The following is an 18,882-nucleotide window of genomic DNA, read 5'->3' as shown; positions in this document are numbered from 1 at the left end:
GAACTGAAAAAGCACTAACAGCAATTTAGTTCAATACGATGGAGAAAATTGCTGGTGTTTACTTTAATTTTATAGGATAACTATATTTCAGACTTGACAGATTTTTTAAAGGTTTGTTTTAATTTTAGAGAATAATCTTATTGGAATTGGGAGCATTTGAAGATTTTTCAATTTTTGAATTGAGAATATCAATTTTTAATATATTCGAATCCAAAAAATATCAACATGATTTCTCACCTCTAAAGTTAACAATAGAAGCAGTGTCACGTGCATGAGAAACAGCCTCAATCCCCCATTGCTAACTAGAGAGATAAACAGAAAGACAGAGATAGAAACAAAGTTATAGGCTGGACACGGTGGCTCACGCCTGTAATCCCTGCACTTCAGGAGGCCAAGGTGGGCAGATCACCTGAGCTCAGGAGTTCCAGACCAGCCTGGCCAACATGGCAAAACTCTGTCTCTACTAAAAATACAAAAAATTAGCTGGGTGTGATGATGGGCACCTGTAATCCCAGCTACTCAGGAGGCTGAGGCAGGAGAATCGCTTGAACCCAGAAGGCAGAGGTTACAGTGAGCTGAGATCACACCATTGCAGCTCCAGCCTGGGCAACAGACCAAGACACCGTCTTGGGAAAAAAAAAAAAAAGAGAAGAAAAAGAAACAAAGTTGTGATTATTATGATTCTCTACAGTGTGGCAGCTAATATGCAAAAGGCATTTTGGGTTATACATGCATTTTTCTAGCCCCTTAATGTTTTGCACCATCAAGAAAAGCAGTTGACCACAATACAATAACACAGCTCACTGCAGCAGTCAGCAAACAGACATAGTCCTATCCTCAATGAAACAAGTACTGTCTTGGAAGTGCTTGGAGAGAGGTTTTTCTCCTTTTGTGCATTTTATATGAAGTCTGCAACTGTTTTTCCTCCATCTGCAACTTATTTCTCTTCTCTTAACCTTCTTAACTCAGAAGCTTTCATTGTCTCCCATCCAAGTACTAACCAGGCCCAATCCTGCTTAGTTTCCAAGATCAGACGAGATCGGTCGTGTTTAGGGTGGTATGGCTGTAGACAGAAGCTTCACCTCTCATATTCACTATCATCTAACTACATTCACCTTTTTCCCCCCAAGGGCAATATTCAAAATTTACTGTGGCCTTATTTTTTTTAAAATAATTTAAATTTTAAAGAAATTTTTTTAAAATAAGGCCACAGTAAATGTCCTTTTAACCGAATTAGTGTTAATAATTAGGACTTTATTTTTTTTTTTCATGCACTGGCAATAAAGTTTTACAGGTTTGAGTGGCCCATCCCAATTCTATTTTTTTCATTCTGTTATTTTTTAGACATGATGTTGCAGAACATAAGGGGTTTCTTTTCTTTTAGAAAAGCATACATCGTACTATAGCAGAAAAAATGTTTGTTTTCTAGTTTAGATTTTCTCAATAAAAAATTTCATCCTTACTCTAAAAATCACATTGCTTATGTTCAAGCTTCAATACATCATACATCTTTGTTTCTAAGATCACCCCCGAGGCATTTACAAACCTCCCCTCTTTTTCCCACAACCTCATCTAGCCTTGGACTGTGAAAAAGCCCTCAATATACGTGGTTAGGTTATTAATACATCTATTTTAGTGCTGTCAAGTGCTCATCAAAAATTATTTTATTCAAAAATTTCATTTGATATTAATTGGTTGTCATTAAAGTTTTTTATTCTACCAATAATCTGTGATTTACAATGTTCTACCTATCTAATTACAACACTGTGACTCATTTCTTCTATTTCATTGCACAAGGCTTCTTGTAAAAGATAAAAGGTTTTTGTTTACCTGTCATCTCTCTTTTCCCTTCACTTCCCATGTTGGTCTTCATCATATGGACTTTGGTATGCTAGTCACCTGCCTGCTATCTTGCTGACATATTTTTGCAAGTATTTTTGGCATATCACTGCATGAAAAACTTGCCCTTTCTCTCCCATAGGCTATGTACTTTAGCACTTCCCCCCAACCTGAACTCTTCCATCTGTCTAACAAGCAATTAATTCTCTTGACAAAAATAAATGGGCATCAGTGGTAGTTTTTAATATGTCAGTTTTTACTACATCAAGAGAATGACTTGGTCCACTACGAGTGGTGTTTCTTTAGCTGTTATATTCTTTTAATTTTCTTCATTTTGGTTTTATCAGATCAGTAAATCTCTTTTTCAAATCAGAAGAGTAGAACACGTAAGTTAAAAAGATGAACTCCAGAGCCAAGCTTTTGAGTTCACATTCTCTTCTGTTTATTCACTACGTGGTCAAGTTATTTAACCTTCTTGAGCCTCAGTTTTCTCATAGAATTGTGGGTAAATTTAAATTAGTGAATATATTTGAAGTGTTTATAGCACTGTCTGACATATAGGAAAAATAAACAAATGAATGATTCTATCATTGTTACTATCATCTCCCCATGTCACTGCTTCTTATGACATGTCATTCCTAAATATTTTTATGCTGTATATTTGTGGGTATTAAACTATAAAGTACAGTTCAAAGTTTGACATACTAAGTCAAACTTACTAAGTTGTGGTAAATCAGAGTTAATGTCTTCAAACACATTCATATGCACACACACATGCATGCATGTACACACACACACACACACGTCAGGCAGGAATGTTTTAAAATCTTGTCAGCCACTGTACCACACTAAAACATTGACTAGGAACCCAAGGCAGTAGACTTGGTAAAGGGGGAATCTCACATCTTTGGCTGACTCTTCCAAAACAGCCATCTAATATAAGCAAGATGAGGAAGTATGAATTCAAATTACACTCTGTGACTGATGTGTGGGAACAAGACATTTCACTATATCATTAATTCACTGAGAAGATAAATAAGTAGTTACTATCCTGTGCCAAGCACAGTGCAAGGAGCTGGGGGTACAAAGACAAACAAGGACACACAGTCGTGGTCCTTACTGTCTCAGTTTATAATCTGGTGGAGAAAATATACAAAAGAAACAATGTAGTAGAAGAGCTGAAAAATAAATAATGCAAAGTTTCATGAAAGTACCCAGAAGGGCACGTATATTTAACCTGAGTGGTCAAGGACTGCCTCCAGAGGAAGCGCTGTCTACATGGAGATCTAAAGGATGAAGAGGAATTAGTGAAAGTCTGGGTGAGACATTTCCAAGGTATGCAAAGGCTAGTTTGCATTATTAATTAATTGATTAATTAATTAAGTCTATGGGCTTGTTTTCACTGTGCTTGTCTAGCCTCCTCTAGAATAAGAGCAGATTTGTCTGAAAATGCACTGCTATATATTCATCTCCTAGAAAAGCACATATAAGTATCATAGAATAGGAACTCTATAAATATTTGTGAAATGAATGAACAAATGTCAACAGCTCTGTTATTTTCCTCTTAGAGCTTCCAACCAAGAACTCTGGTTAGTTTAATCTGATGATTAAACTTAAGGGTTTGCACGGGTACCATTTATGCATGTCAAGGATCTATTGCACAAATAATAGTACATGTCATCCTTGTGTTTATATCAAAATCTATGGCTTACTCTTCAGTGTTATTGAAGGGCAAAGAGACAATGCATATTATCTATGTTAAGAAAAAACGATATTAGTATTTCTTGCCTTTCCATGTTCTTTATTAACCGCCTTTAAGATTCCGCTACAAAACATATGTGGGTGTGGGAGTATGTTCCAATGTTTGTACCCCAGCATTTTGTGCAAATTCTCAATTATCTTCCCATCCCAATCATAGAAAAAGTGAAGAAAGGACACCCTCCCCAAAGTCTTAAATACTCGATGTTGGGTTAAAAGTACAATTTCAGCTCTAGGTTCAAGACAAAAATGTTGCCAGGATGCCTAAGTAAGTCCTAAAGTCTTTCTGAAGAATCACAGTAAAATACTGATTTGAAGCAAACCCAACAAATGTGAAAGGTAGGTTGAGCTTAGTTCTAGGAATCAGTAATTATGGCATAAGCACAGAACAGGTGGGGGAATTGTGAACCAACCAGTTTATTTCTGGCATCTTTCTACTTCCCCATTCAGAAATTTTCCCATCTCACTGCCCAAACCATCTTCTCCTCCAATACAGTCCCCACTTAAGGTTGATCCTCTCAGGCAATACCTTAAGCTCTCAATTTGTCTGTTTATCCTTTTATCTTTCAAAAGCTCAGCTAAATTGCAGGCCTCATTTCTATGTAGTTGAGGTATTCATGAAAGGCAGTCTGACCCAGTAAACAGCAGAACTGAAAGCCCAGTTCAACCAGCTATGCTGTGCAGTCTCTGGCAAGTTACATGAGCTCTCTGAAGCTCGGATTCTCATCAGTAGAAGGGCAAAAACCCTCAGTTGCTATTACATTAGGAAAATGTAATCGATGAATCCATATTGGCAAGTTTATGATAAAAATACTCAATGCATGCTTCCAGAAATGTGCACATTTTCAAAGGACGTGAGTCCAAAGGAACACAACACAAGAAATTTTCTTGCATCACAAAGACAATATTGAGATTAAAGACTTTTTGCGCAGATTTTAACCTATATTTCATGAGCAGCTACCTACAATATCTGTTAAAATGGGGTGCATACAGAAGAGGATTAACAAATAGAAATTGCTAGATAATCAAATAGTTCCAAACCAATTATTGGACCAGGAGTTAGCCCAGAGCTAGGCCTATATTAAGCGCTTTAATTTTTAGCTAAAGGAAATAGGCCACTACTTTACATATTTTAGTGTGCGATTTCCTTCTGAGTATATTTGGATACTTCCCATAGTGCCAATACTTTTTATTGATGCTAAAATGGACGTTTTCCCTCACACTCACATCTCTGACATCAGGATACATCCTACCATTTGTTACAATTAATTAGCCTCTTTCTTCTTGCTTGGTGGGACATAATCAATGCAATCTTAGATTCACAGAAATGTAACATATTGAATTCTAGACAATGAATATTCAGTATGTTCTGATGGTAAGTCAGACAACAAGTACAGTTGTACCTCAGTATTCATGGGAGATTGGTTCCAGGCCCCCCACAGATACCAAAATCCTCAGTGTTTATCTCTTATACAAAATGATGTTGTATTTCCATATAACCTGTGCACATCCTCCCATATAATTTAAATCATCTTTAGATTACTTATAATACCTAATGCAATGTAAAGGCTATGAAAATAATTATACTATATAGTTTTCTAATCTGTATTTTTTAACAGTTGTATTGGTTTTTTTAAAAACTTTTATTTTAGGTTCCGGGTATGTGTGCAGGTTTGTTATATAGGTAAATTGTGTGTTATGGTGGTACTGTTATGTTTATTGCTTTTTTTCCAAATATTTTTCATTTCTGGTTGGTTGAATCTGGGGATACAGAACCAACAGGTGTGGAGGACTGACTGTGCGCAGTTTAATGGACCACAGAGATCTATTTGGCTTCTTGGATGTTTAGTCCCTGAGCATCAACTCTAATAATATTTATAAAGGCAGATATAAACAAGATATGCGTGATTAAAAAAAGAGGGGGCTTCAAATGCTTAAAGCACAATTTCTAAAGTTATATCAATGGATGAAGACATCACTCAAGCTTTTGAAAGAGTTCACGTCCTAGCAGTTTTTGTTTCACTTTGTGATATTTTTATTTTATTTATGTATTTATTTTTGGAACAGGGTCTCGCTGTGTCACTCAGGCTGGAGTGCAGTGGCGGTGTCACGGCTCACTGCAGCCTGGAACTCCTGAGCTCAAGGGATTCTCCTGCCTCAGTCACCCAAGTAGCTGGGACTACACCATGCAAGGCTATTTTCTAAATGTTTTATAGAGATGAGGTTTCAGTGTGTTGCCCAGACTGGTTTCAAACTACTGGACTCAAGTGATCCTCCTCCCTTAGCCTCCCAAGTGTTAGGATTACAGGCATAAGCCATGACACCTGGCCTACTTTTTTATTCTTTAATTTTTATTTAATTTATTATTTATTTATTTTTGAGAGAGTCTCACTCTGTCGCCCAGGCTGGAGTGCAGTGGTGCAATCGCAGCTCACTACAACCACAGCCTCCCAGGTTCAAGTGGTTCTCCTGCCTCAGCCTCCCAAGTAGTTGGGACTACAGAGGTGCGCCACCACGCCCCACTAATTTTTTGGTATTTTTTGTAGAGACAGGGTTTCACCATGTTGCCCAGGCTGGTCTCAAACTCCTGAGCTCAGGTGATCAACCTGCCTCAGCCTCCCAAAGTGCTGGGATTACAGGCACGAGCCACTGTGCCCAGCCTACTTTTTGATATTTTTAAACAAGCATTAAGGCATGTACTTTTTAAAATTAAAGTAAATATATACTCACCATATTTTGAGATTTGGTCACACCCCTTGAAATAATTATATATTCTCTAGGTCATCACAAAGCCTGACTTTGAAAATCACTACCTTGTACTCACTACCTTGTATATTTATGCAAAAATACACAGGGTATAATGGCTCCTTTAAACAACAACTAAACTGTTCATTCTACCCAACAAACAGTTTACTGGATAGAAATCATTTTTTAATGATTTTTGGGGTGAGGGAAACAATTTTTTAGAAAAAAAAGAAATCCATGCAGTGATAACAGAAGCGCAGTAAGTTTATATTTAACTTTACAAAGCTTCCATTATTTGGGATTAAAGTAAACATAGCCACGTGACTCACCACAACATAACTAATATGTCTGAATAGCACAATGATCAGTGTTGACGGTCATGTATTCATCTTCTCTAAGAGGCTGTTTCTTTTCAAAATGACATTTCACTGCCTAGGAAAATGCAAGCATCCTTATTGCTTTCATACATTTTGGTTTTATATTTGGGATTTGCCACCCTGAGTGCAGTCATCTGCAGCCCAGATCAGAAAATCCTTTTTTTTTTTGAAACAGTCTCGCTGTATTGCCTAGATTGGAGTGCAGTGGCGCAATCTTGGCTCACTACAACCTCTGGCAGCCAGATTCAAGTGCTTCTTGTGCTTCAGCCTCTCAAGTAGCTGGGATTACAGGCCCATGCACCACCATGCCCGGCTAATTTTTGTATTTTTAGTAGAGACAGGGTTTCACCATGTTGCCCAGGCTGGTCCCAAACTCCTGGCCTCAAGTGATCTGCCTGCCTCGGCCTCCCAAAGTGTTGGGATTACAAGCGTGAGCCATGGCACCTGGCCCCAGAATATCTTACTCAAAAACATTATATAACATAAAAACCCCAGCCTCCCACCATAACCTACACATGTGTGCCAGTGAAAGAGTATAATCCGTTTCAGATGCTTAAATCTATGATATTCCCTGTAGTCACGAGAAATGTGACATTGGACAGACTTGTTGCACCATGGATTCACATATTTAAAGTTTCTGTGACATTTTAGAATGGTACAGCCTGGCAATATCTGCAGCTGCATATCACAGCATTCGACATAATTCTTTTATTGGCTTAAGTAATTCTCATGTGGGAAAGAAAGATTTAGATACGATCAGAGATAGATCAAGAGATGCATAGAAATTTCAAAAGCAAAATGAAATCCTACAACTATCAAAACAAGGAGAATATTTTCTCTCCTTTTTCTAAAGCAGACCAAACACAAAATTGACAAAAATCTATTTTAGAATGCTAATCTTTAAAAAAGCAGTGGAAACAACCCAAATGTCCATCAACTGATTAATAGATAAATAAAATGTACTATATCCATACAATGGATTATTATTCAGTAATAGGAAGTACTGGTATATGCTACAACATGGGTAAATCTTAAAAACATTGTGCTAAAAGAAAGAAGCAAGTCACAAAAGACTACATATTGTTTGATCCCATTTACAGGAAATGGTCAGAATAGGTGAATCCATCTAGAAGGCAAGTAGATTAGCCATTGCCTAGGGCTGAGGGTGGCTAGCAGACAGGGAGTGATTGCTAATAGGTACAGGGTTTCTTTCTGAAGTGATGAAAATGTGCTAAAATTATTAAAAGATAATCTATTAATTGTTAATTATTAATGACGATCTATTAATTATGCATTATTAATAGATTATCTATTAATTATTAAATGTCAGTCGATTGTGGTGGCAGTTGCATAATTCTGAATATACTAAAAGCCATCAACTGGTACACTTTAAATGGGCAAATTTTATGGTATATGAATTATCTGTAAATAAAACCATTTCAGAAGAAAAGGAAATAGCTTAAAGGTGAAAGCTTTTCCTCCTTGGATGGCAAATACTTTCTCCATGGGCAGGTATAGAAATGATCTGCCACAGCCCTAAAAAATAAAAATTTGCAAAGGGAAAGGAAGTTCCCTCGAAGAAATTTGCTGCAGATAACTCAAAATGAAGGCAGTTATTGCTTCTATTATCTGTGTTTAAACAAGTGATTCTAGTAACCAGGAAGCAGTTATTGGAGCCTGAGTAGGATCTGGATAAAAAAGCAGGAAGCCTAGTTAAATTTGAATCCTAAACGATGAATCAAATTTTACTATGTGTATGTTCCCAAATATTACATAAATAATAAATTAAATATTATAAAAGTATTACACATTTGGGGACATGATTATATTGTACTAAAAAACTATGTATTGTCTGTCTGAAATTAAAATTTATTTGGATTCTCTGTATTTTCTGTTGTTCTTAAATCTGGCGACCTAGGGCCTGCGATTATTAATTTTTAGAGACGTAAGAGCTCAGAGCAGTTGAACACAAAACCAAGGCAGGTCTAGGTAAGATTGGGAGAAATGTGTTTCATACCCTAAATCGCCTATTTATAAAATAAATAAATAAACAAATATTCATTTATTTGGTTCTTTATTTGCCCAGCATTATGCAAGACACTGGAGATACTAGAGTAAGAAAGGTGGACTCCCAACTTAGAGTCTGGTAAAGACAGACAAGTGAAAATGCAGTAACAATAAAATGCCATAAATGATAGAAGATGAGAAGAAGGTAGCAACTGAATAGAAAAAGTCAGAGAATCCTAGGTAAAGGAAAAAAGATGGGCAACGACTCAGAGATGAACAAGAACATGGCTAATTCAAAGAATCAGAGTAATTTCATATGAAAAAACACAGCAAGTACAGAACGGAGAAGGTATTATTTTAAAGAAGTATAGAGAAATCAGATCCTGGAGGGTTTTTTTTTAATAGACTTCATTTTTCACAGCAGTTTTAGGTTCATAGCAAAATTAAGCAAAAAGTATAGAGAGTTCCCATTTATCCTCTGTCCCCAACACATGCACAGCTTCCCCACCTATCAACATCTCTCACCAGAGCAGTACATTTGTTACAATCGATGAACTTACATGGACAGATCATTATCACCTAAACTCCACAGTTTATATCACGGTTCACTCTTGATATTGTATATTCTATAGGCTTGGACAAATTTATAATGGCATATATCCACCATTACAGCATATAGAGGAATTCCATTGCCCTAAACACCTTCTGTGTTCCTACTCATCCCTCCCTCCCCTCTAAACCCTGGCAACCAGTGATCTTTTTACTGTCTCCACAGTTTTGTCTTTTCTAGAATGTCAGATAGTTGGAATCATACAGTATGTAGCCCTTTCAGATTGCCTTGTTTCACTTAGTAATATGTTAAACATGTAAAGTTCTTCCATGTCTTTTCATGACTTGATATCTCATTTCTTTTTAGTACTGAGTAATAGTCCATCATCTGGATGTACCCGTGGAGGGTTTCCTTGATTTTGCCAGAGCCTCAAGCATTTGCTTCATCTACCTGTTGGATAATCTGGTTCTGCAGACAGAGGATGTTTAGCAGTATTGAATACTCAAGAAGACAATATAATGAAAACTTCAACATGCCCACTGGATTTAGGCACAAAGATAATAGAAACTTGATAAGTTTAAGTAGAGAGATGGGTCAGAATCCAGATTGAAATCAGTGGTAGACTAAATAGGAGGTAGAACAGAGGCAAAGGAATGGAAACAATGAACATATACAACCCTTTCAAGGAACTGGCTCCAGAGAAAAGATGAGAGTTTTCAGCCTTAGAACTTATAGCTCTTTTTTTTTCAGCTTTATGAGGTACAAGTGATGAATAAAAATTGTATATATTTGAGATATACAACATGATGTTTTGATATATGTATGTATTGTGAAATAATTACCATAATCAAGCTAATTAATATAACCATCACTGTATTAGTCTGTTTTCACACTGCTATAAAGAAATACCCGAGACTGGGTAATTTTTAAATTCACTCACTATCACGAGAACAGCACTGGGGAACCTGCCCCCATGATCAAATCACCTCCCTCCCTTGACACATAGGAATTACAATTTGAGATGAGATTTGGGTGGGAACACAGAGCCAAACCATATCAGTCACCTCACATAGTTAGCATTTGTGTATGTGTGTGGTAAGAATATTTAAGATCTAATGTCTTAGCAAATTTCAAATATACAAAACAGTATTATTAACTATAGTCCCCATAGCTCTCCAGAGCTTATTTATCCTGCATAACCAAAGCTTTGTACTCTTTGACTAACATCTCCCCATTTTTCCCACCCCACTCAATCCCCAACCCTTGCAGCCACCATTCTACTTTCTTCTGTGAGTTCAACTTTTTCAGATTCCACATACAAGTGAGGTCATGCAGTATTTGTCTTTCTGTGCCTGGCTTATTTCACTTAGCATAATGTCCTCCAGATTCATCTATGTTGTCACAAATGACAGGATTTCCATCTCTTTAAAGTTTGAATAATATTCTATTGTATGTATACATCACGTTTTCTCTATCCATTCATCCTCGATGGGCACTTAGGTTGATTCCGTATCTTGGCTGTTGTGAATAATAATGCAATGAACATAAGCATGTAAATATCTCATTGAGTTAGTGGTGTTATTTCCTTTGGATATACATCCAAAGGTGGGGTTTCTGAATCATATGACAGTTCTATTTTTATTTTTTTGGAGGAACTTTCATACTGTTTTCCATAATGTCCATACACATTTACATTGCCACCAACAATCACCAACCCTTATCTTTTGCCTTTTTCATAATAATCATGATAACAGGTGTGAGTTGATATCTCATTGTGGTTTTGGTTTGCATTTCTCTGATAGTTTGTGATGTTGAGCATTTTTTTTTTCATATATATCTTGGCCAATTGTATGTCTTCTTTTGAGAAATGTCTATTCAGTTTCTTTCCCCATTTTTTAATCAGGTTGTTTGTTACTATTGAATTGTTTGAGTTCTTAAAAGAGATTTTAATGGGACAATCTTGAGTGTGTTTACATGCTGATGGAGAGTTACTGAGGTCTGTAGAAAGTGCAAGAACATGGTCTCTTGTGAAATAGGAAGGAAAAGTAACTGCCTGAACATAAAGGGGGAAATAGAGCAGCCAGAAATACAAGATGAGTGGTGAAGGAATGAGCTGCTGGACAGAATAGGGTAGTTGACTAGGAGATCACTGTGGCTAGGAAAGAAAGTAGGACAAAATATTAATGATATAGTACTTCTTTTCACTGAGTAGGTATTCTTAAATTAATAGGAAACCACTATTACACACACACGCACCAACGATAGAAATATTTTTAACAACATTTTTGATGTGTTATAAAGATTCAAATAAAAAGAACTTCATCTATATTAGAATAATCTGTCCTTCAAAGCAGAATACTCCAGAATGAGAATCTAGAAAAAGCATCACTGCCACCCAACTCCTTAAAAATTCAGAGAATCAGCTTCAATTTACTATCATCTCCAATTCCATTATCCACAGCTGGATGCTAGAAGCATTGATCTGAATAATCTAAAACAGCAGATATTCAAAAAGGATTTAAATTACGTCCTGAAAAACATAAGTATTTACATTAAATTTACATTGTTAATTGGCTTCACTTAAGCAAATATTAAAACTAGTTTAAATTCTCTGAGAAAATACTCAGTGATATCAAGGATTAGAAAATGATTAGAATTTAGAGAGAATCCAGACTAACAGTTAGCAACAAATGACAAAGAGAATAAATCCCCACAATAGTATTGAGACAAATTTCTTTTTTTTTTTTTTTTTTTTTTTTTTTTCAGAAGTAGGGAGCAAGGATGGTCTTATCTTGCCAGGCTGGTCTTGAAATCCTGGGCTTAAGGAGACAAACTTCTAACAGAGTGGATTTTTTTTCCAATTACAGAAAAATAAATGATCCCTAAATTTTCAGAACTAGAGCTGTTTGTGTTGTCAACAAGATCTTACTCCTACCTTGAGCTGAAACTTGACTTAAACTCCAAGTGCATTCCTTCCAACACCCAGGCTTAGCTAAATTACTTCTCAGTAATAAACAGTTCCGCCGTGTGCATGCATTGAGTAAGATGCAGCCAGGATACATGGCCAATGGTAATATAATTACACTCCTGTCACATCCTTCCTCTACTCACTCATTCATTGAGTCAATTCGTTCAATCTCAGTCATCATTCGAGTCCTGAGAGCTTACTGTGTGTCAGGGATGGAGTTAACTGCTAACATCACACAAAGCAATGACGGAGATGGCCTAAGTAAATCACCAGTTAAAAACCATGGAATGTGATTTAGGACAGTTACATACTATAAGGGAAAGTAGTGGACTGCTCACCTAAGTCTGGTGTTAACTTAGGAATACTTCCCAAGCAGATTTTTTTTGTATTAATTCTGGAAGAATGAGTAAGAGTTAACCACATTGAGAAGGAAGAGGATCAGGAAGGATAATAAGAACAGGGGTTCACTTTGGACAAAGAGGTGAGAGATGTCATGATGGACACAAGAAAGGAGTTTCCTCTGGCTGAGAGTTACATCATTGGTTAGACCATCAAGAGACTTGTATGCCAAGATAATGAAGTGGATCATATCCTAAAGGTTATGAGGATTTATTGACAGAAGCCTTGGAATGACATGATAAGTTTTATGTTTTAGACAATTGCTCTAGATGGATTGGAGAAATTTGGGGAAAATGTGAAGCAGATAAATAAGCCATGGGGTCTGATTAAGATAGAAGCTGTTGAACTGGAGGAGCTGAATATCAAGAAATATTGAAGGGGCAAGAAATACAGATTTGGAGATTGGTGAGTGGAGAGCAATGATGGGAAGGAATAGCAGTGGCTTACTCCTCTAATCCCAGAATTTTGGGAGGCCAAGGCGGGAGGATCACTTGAGCCCAGGAGCTCAAGACAAGCCTGGGCAAAATACTGATATCCTCGCCTCTAAATAATAATGATAATAATAATAATAATAAAATGCTATCTTTTTTGTCTGGGCACAGTGTCTTATGCCTGTAATCCCACCATTTCGGGAGGCTGAGGCAGGAGGAGTTGGAGACCAGCCTGGGCAACATAGGGAGCCCTCATTTCTACTAAAAATAAAAATAAATTAGCTGGGCATGGTGGCATGCACCTGTAGTCCCAGCTATTCGGGAGGCTGAGGTGGGAGTATCACTTGAGCCCAGGAGGCAGAGGCTGCAGTGAGTCACAATAGCACCACTGCACTCCAGCCTAGGTGACAGAGAAAGACCCTGTATCAAAATAAGTAAATAAATAAATTTTAGTTTGAACACACAATGAACGTTGGCATTACCTCTCACTGTTAGAGACTATAGCAGGAAGAAAGGATTAGAGCAGAAGACAATGAGTTCATATGTGGCCATGCTAAGAGATATCCTCATAGAGGTCATCACGAAGTGAATTAAATTGGTCTGTCACTCAGGAGACAGGTCAAAGCCGGAGATATACACTGGGAGTCATGATAATATAAGTGGGTGCAGATAAAGGCATAGCCCGTAGGGAGTGAAACAAACAGGAAAAAATGGAGAAAAGGGAAACAAAAACAAAACAAAGACCTGTACATATTATATCAACTAAACGATAGTAAGTGTTTTACTTAGTGGGGCTGAAAGGGGTAAGGCTAAGGTAGAATTCAACCTTTCTTTATCCCTATCAATTCACCCTGGTTATTCCACTCAAAATAATTTTTAAATGTTTTATTATTTTCTCTTGATGAATGTTTCTTATTCCTTAATTGTAAGTAAACATTACTTCTCAAAAATAGCTCCTAAGGGAGCTAAGTCAATACATTTGCTTCTTTTCTTTAATTTCAAGAACCTGAATCAATCTACAGATCATCTAATATTTACATGATATTATGTTCATTGACACTCATTGACAGAGGAGAATGAAGTATAATATTGTAGAACACCTTATGGTACATCACGAATAAATTACTACAGATTCCTCGTATTTCTGGAAGCACATGCCTATGTGATGTGACTTTTCCTCCCAAAAAGTGAGAGAATCTTTACCCCCTTTCTTGAATTTTAGGAACTTTTTTGTTTTGGTTTTTTACCTGGTTTGGTCAAAGATGCAAATGATGCAGGCAGAGACTTGACAAGCGCTGTAGGCTGGAGCCGACACTCTTGCTGCTGGGAAATCTTCCACCACCATATGAACAAGCCCAGGTTAGCCTGCTGGAGAATGAGACCATGTGGGACAAAAATGAACCATCTCAGATTAAGGGCCCTAGATCTAACCAATCTTCCATCCAAAAGACTTGCAAATGAAATCATCCTAGACTATCCAGGCACAGTTCGAGCTGCCAGTTGATTATACATATTAACAAAACTGCCTCAGAAGAGAAGAGCCACCCAACTGAGCCAGAAAGTTGTCATCAAATTAAATGATTATTATTTTAAGTCAAAGTTTTGGGATGATTTATTATGCAACAATAAGTAACTAACGTCACCACCTTCTAGAATAAGAAATCATTTAATATCCCTGATATATGAAGAGAACCTCACAGCAGGCAAACTTTACCTCTTCTGTGACTTTATTCAGAAAAACATACTATACTTAAGCATGTTTTAGAGTGAACAGACATATATTAAATCATAACAATTAAGTATCTTGATTTTCAATCACAGTTAACAGCATGGATTAATTCTGAGTAGAGCAAGCAGCTCTAATGAGTTTTCACCCTGAAGCTACACATCTTTAAACTTGGTAATTGTAATGAAGGCACATAGTGAGGTTTTTTTAAATCCAAATAGCACACTGATACTTATTACTGACCTTTTATTTTATTTTTGCTAATAAAATGTTTTAGATGTCCTAAAAACTATTTTGAGAAGGATGCCACAGAAGTTTCTCAAAAAACCTAGGATGAAAATATTTCATAAAAGAATATTGCCACAAAAAACTCAACAGGATTTTTCTAGGATACCAATCTCACAAGTTAAAACTAGTTTTCATAAGATAATTACAGACAAAGATTATGAATTACTCATCTTTGTATTGCCTATAATCCCTCCAGTTTAGGAGGCTCTTGATATATATTTGCTGAATGAGTGAATGAATGAATTATTGAGTGAGTGAATGATTAATGGGCCAATTGCATTGTTTCAGGCTTTATTATATGTGGTTGTTATACTTCAGGAGATGTGATTTGACCCATGATATAACTGACTTGACATAATTAATGAGTCATTTCATAACAAGGTTCTACTGGTATTATACTCATAAATGAAACCATGCTAATGACTCAGAAAGATTCATCTCAACTAAGAGATCTCTCTGTGCAATTTAAATTTGTCAGTTTCTACCCAGTATCTAAAATGGATTATATTCTTCTTTCAAAAGAACAAAATCAGCCGATCTAACTTCCACTTAATTTATAAGTTGTGTGTAGTTATAGACATAGATTGCATAAAATATACATTTATCTTTATATAGAGAGATAACACTACTGGTGGCGATTGTTATCTGAGTGAACAGGTGTGGCTGAAAAAACCTTTGCCTGACCAACTGTTCTTTCCACACTAAACACATATAAAGAGTATTCTATGGTTGGCAGCTGTAGCCGTATTTGCAGCGCCCACAGCTATTTGTAACTGCACTATTTAAAATAATACCTACCCATTACCATTATTCATAAATAGCTATACTTCTTCTAACTAATGCAAGTAAACCTGTTCTGCCTATTTTCACTTGGAATTCCAGAATTACACTGAATCATATGAAGTTTCACTTTGTGAGATCTTTATAGTTTTTCTTCTGCTCACTATTTTTGCTTGCCATCCTTTACTTAGTACACAACTTTATGAGTATCCTATTGTCATACATTCTCTACACCTGCCCAGTCTCAAAGCCACGTGCTTCCGTAAGAAAATACACACACTAGCTAATTTAGGCCCTCACTGTCTGACTTACCTATTTAAAGTTAAATATCACTCACAAGAGGATCTAATAGAACTCTTCAAGAAATAATTTGTTCATATATTTGCTGGCTATTTATTGAAGCATGAGGCACTGTTCTAGGCGCTGGGAATATAGCAATACTCATAGTCACTGCCACAATGGAACTTTGTTGTATGCCTGTTTCTTTTTCCACTTCAGAGCAGGGATAGCATCTCTTCCTTAATATTACCTAGACTACTGTTTTGCACCTAGTAAGTGTTTAACAAATGCTGATAGACAGGTCAGCATTCTGGAAACCCTCAGTTTATGCTGGACTTCTGATTGAGTCCATTCCCACTCCTGCTTGCTGGATCTCTTGGATCTCCACATGACTTACATAACAAAAAATCATGATTGCTTTCAGCTCTCTATTGCCAATCAAAATAACCAGCTACATTGCTTTCTTTCTGCAAGCTGGAATATGATTTTGCTCTTCCTAGACTTATGACAGTCCTGTGGTCCTATGTTTATTCTGCCAAGCTTTTAATATGTTTCATTAGCATCTTTCCTGAGTGCCCTAAATGTATTCTAGGAGTGCAGGTACAGGATCACAGCATGGATTTTAGGAGGCTTGTCTGTGGCGTGACACACTGCCTCGTGCTCGCTCTCTCCATGTGCTTTTCAAACACCAATATTCATCAGCACACCACATCAGCTAGAGGCAAGACACCAAAAAAGATGAGTAGTAAACACAGTTGTTCATTTGCCTACTTTCTGGTAATGAATATCAAGCATCAAGCATCTTAGAGATTTGTTGGTCAGTTCATTATTCCCAAGACTGTATTTTAGAAATCTCAAAGAGAGCTACTGATAGAGTCCTACCACAAAAGTTCTTTGACAGATTCTACCTACTCAACTTCATATTTCTTGCTCAGTATAAATTCTTCCACAAAAGGTCTTCCTGGTTTTATAAATTTGGATTCAAAAAGGTTAAAAATTATATTATCCAAGTTTCATTTCCCCTTAGATTTTTATAAATACCACGTAATTGCCAGCCTTCACCATGTGTATAATCTAAGACAAAGTTGAAAGAGAGGAGGAGAAAACTCTAAAATGTATTCATAAGAAATACATATACTTCTGGAGAACTAGGAACTGGGATTGTGTAAATTGCTTTGCATCATGGTCTGGACAGCAGATTAAAAATGTACATATTTGTTAAAAATTACCTAAGTGTAATTTCTATCCCTCAAGGCTCAAACCACAGAACAATAAAAACAAGTGCTTATTTCATGCCTCCTAGGTTCACAGCAGTATGCTAATTCCTGTGAAAAGAAAAGTCACTCCCCTTGCCAAGGATCCCTAAAACTTTTATGAAGCAATAAGACCAAATAATAAAATGAAAATATGAAAGGGCCAATAATAAAATGTTATCTTATACTAGTTTAGCAAAATCACAAATATCACTTAAAAGCCAAAGTCAATGGCTAATTGAATGGCAACACTAATTAGTGATAAAGAAACCCAGAGACAAAAGTATTCTGAGAAGTCCAGGTGCTTCACTCAAAAGCAAGTACTCTCAGAAAATGGACCAGAAGTACACAGTTGGACCCAGGCTCAAGGCCTTGTAGTTGGGCGAGGCAGGAATTAGCATGAAAGTGATGGCTTGTCAGGGATAGATAGACATTTGTCACACTTCCTTTGCTGTCCAGGAGCTTTCTAATCCTTCCTATGTTGGAGAATTGTTGCCTCCCCAAAGCAGAAGCTAAAAAATTGCTTTCCCAGCTTCTCTTGGAACTCATGACCTGGGCCTCTCCAATGCACTGAAGTGAGACATGAGTTCAGAAGTAGATGAGGTGAATGAGAAAGCACAGTGTTGAGTTGACGCCAGCAAGGGCAGCAAGGACAGTCAGTGCCAGAGGCTGCCGTGACAGTAGTCCGAGCTCTAGTATCCTCTGAAAACTTCTCAGCCTCTATATTTGGCAGCAAGCTGTCTAGTACAGTAGTGCCACACTGGAATTTGAAGATTGTTCCTGGCTGTAAGTAAGCAAATTTAATCCTGTGGTTATTGTAGAGACTTTATTATTTTAAACATAATTTTTAGAGACAGGGTCTCATTCTGTCACCAGGCTGGAGTGCAGTGTTGTGACCATAGCTTACTGCAGCCTCAACTCCTGGATTACAGGCATGTGCCACCACACCTGGCTGGTTTTTTTTTAGGTTGTTTTTTGGAGACAGGGTCTCCCTATGTTGCACAGGCTGATTGTGAACTTTTTTCTTTTTTTGAGATGGAGTTTCACTCTTGTAGCCCAGGCTGGAGTGCAGTGGCACAATCTCGGCTCAATGCAACCTCCACCTCCCGGGTTCAAGCAATTCTACTGCCTCAGCCTCCAGAGTAGCTGGGACTACAGGTGTGCGCCACCATGCCTGGCTAATTTTTGTATTTTTAGTAGCAACGGGGTTTCACCATGTTGGCCAAGATATTCTCAAACTCCTGACCTTGTGATTCGCCCACCTTGGCCTCCCAAAGTGCTGGGATTACAGGTGTGAGCCACCAAGCCCAGCCATGAACTTCTTATCTCAAATGATCCTCCTACCTCCACCTCCCACATTACTGGGATGTAAGCACAATCCATCACACGTGGCAGCAGAGACTTTATGACATACCCACTATCTAAAAAATGTCTTATTCTGTTTAAAATAGTAAAGGTGGATTCTTATTCTGTTTAAAATAG

The 18,882-nt window shown here is 37.1% G+C and overlaps 1 protein-coding gene across 1 annotated transcript in view; it reads left to right on the top strand.

Annotated features, from left to right (window-relative positions):
• The window catches only part of LOC116481234 (argininosuccinate synthase-like), a 51,145-nt gene that overhangs the window by 18,272 nt on the left and 13,991 nt on the right, over window positions 1-18,882 (top strand). Inside the window, exon 4 of the mRNA XM_058437038.1 lies at window positions 18,039-18,186. Within this exon, the coding sequence (XP_058293021.1) occupies window positions 18,039-18,186 (148 nt within the window). The remainder of the gene's footprint in view (window positions 1-18,038; window positions 18,187-18,882) is intronic.

This window comes from Hylobates moloch, unplaced genomic scaffold, assembly GCF_009828535.3.
Source record: "Hylobates moloch isolate HMO894 unplaced genomic scaffold, HMol_V3 SCAFFOLD_3, whole genome shotgun sequence".
NCBI lineage: Eukaryota > Metazoa > Chordata > Mammalia > Primates > Hylobatidae > Hylobates > Hylobates moloch.
The sequence above is the reverse complement of the archived record's forward strand: the minus strand, read 5'-3'. Positions and strand labels throughout refer to the sequence as shown.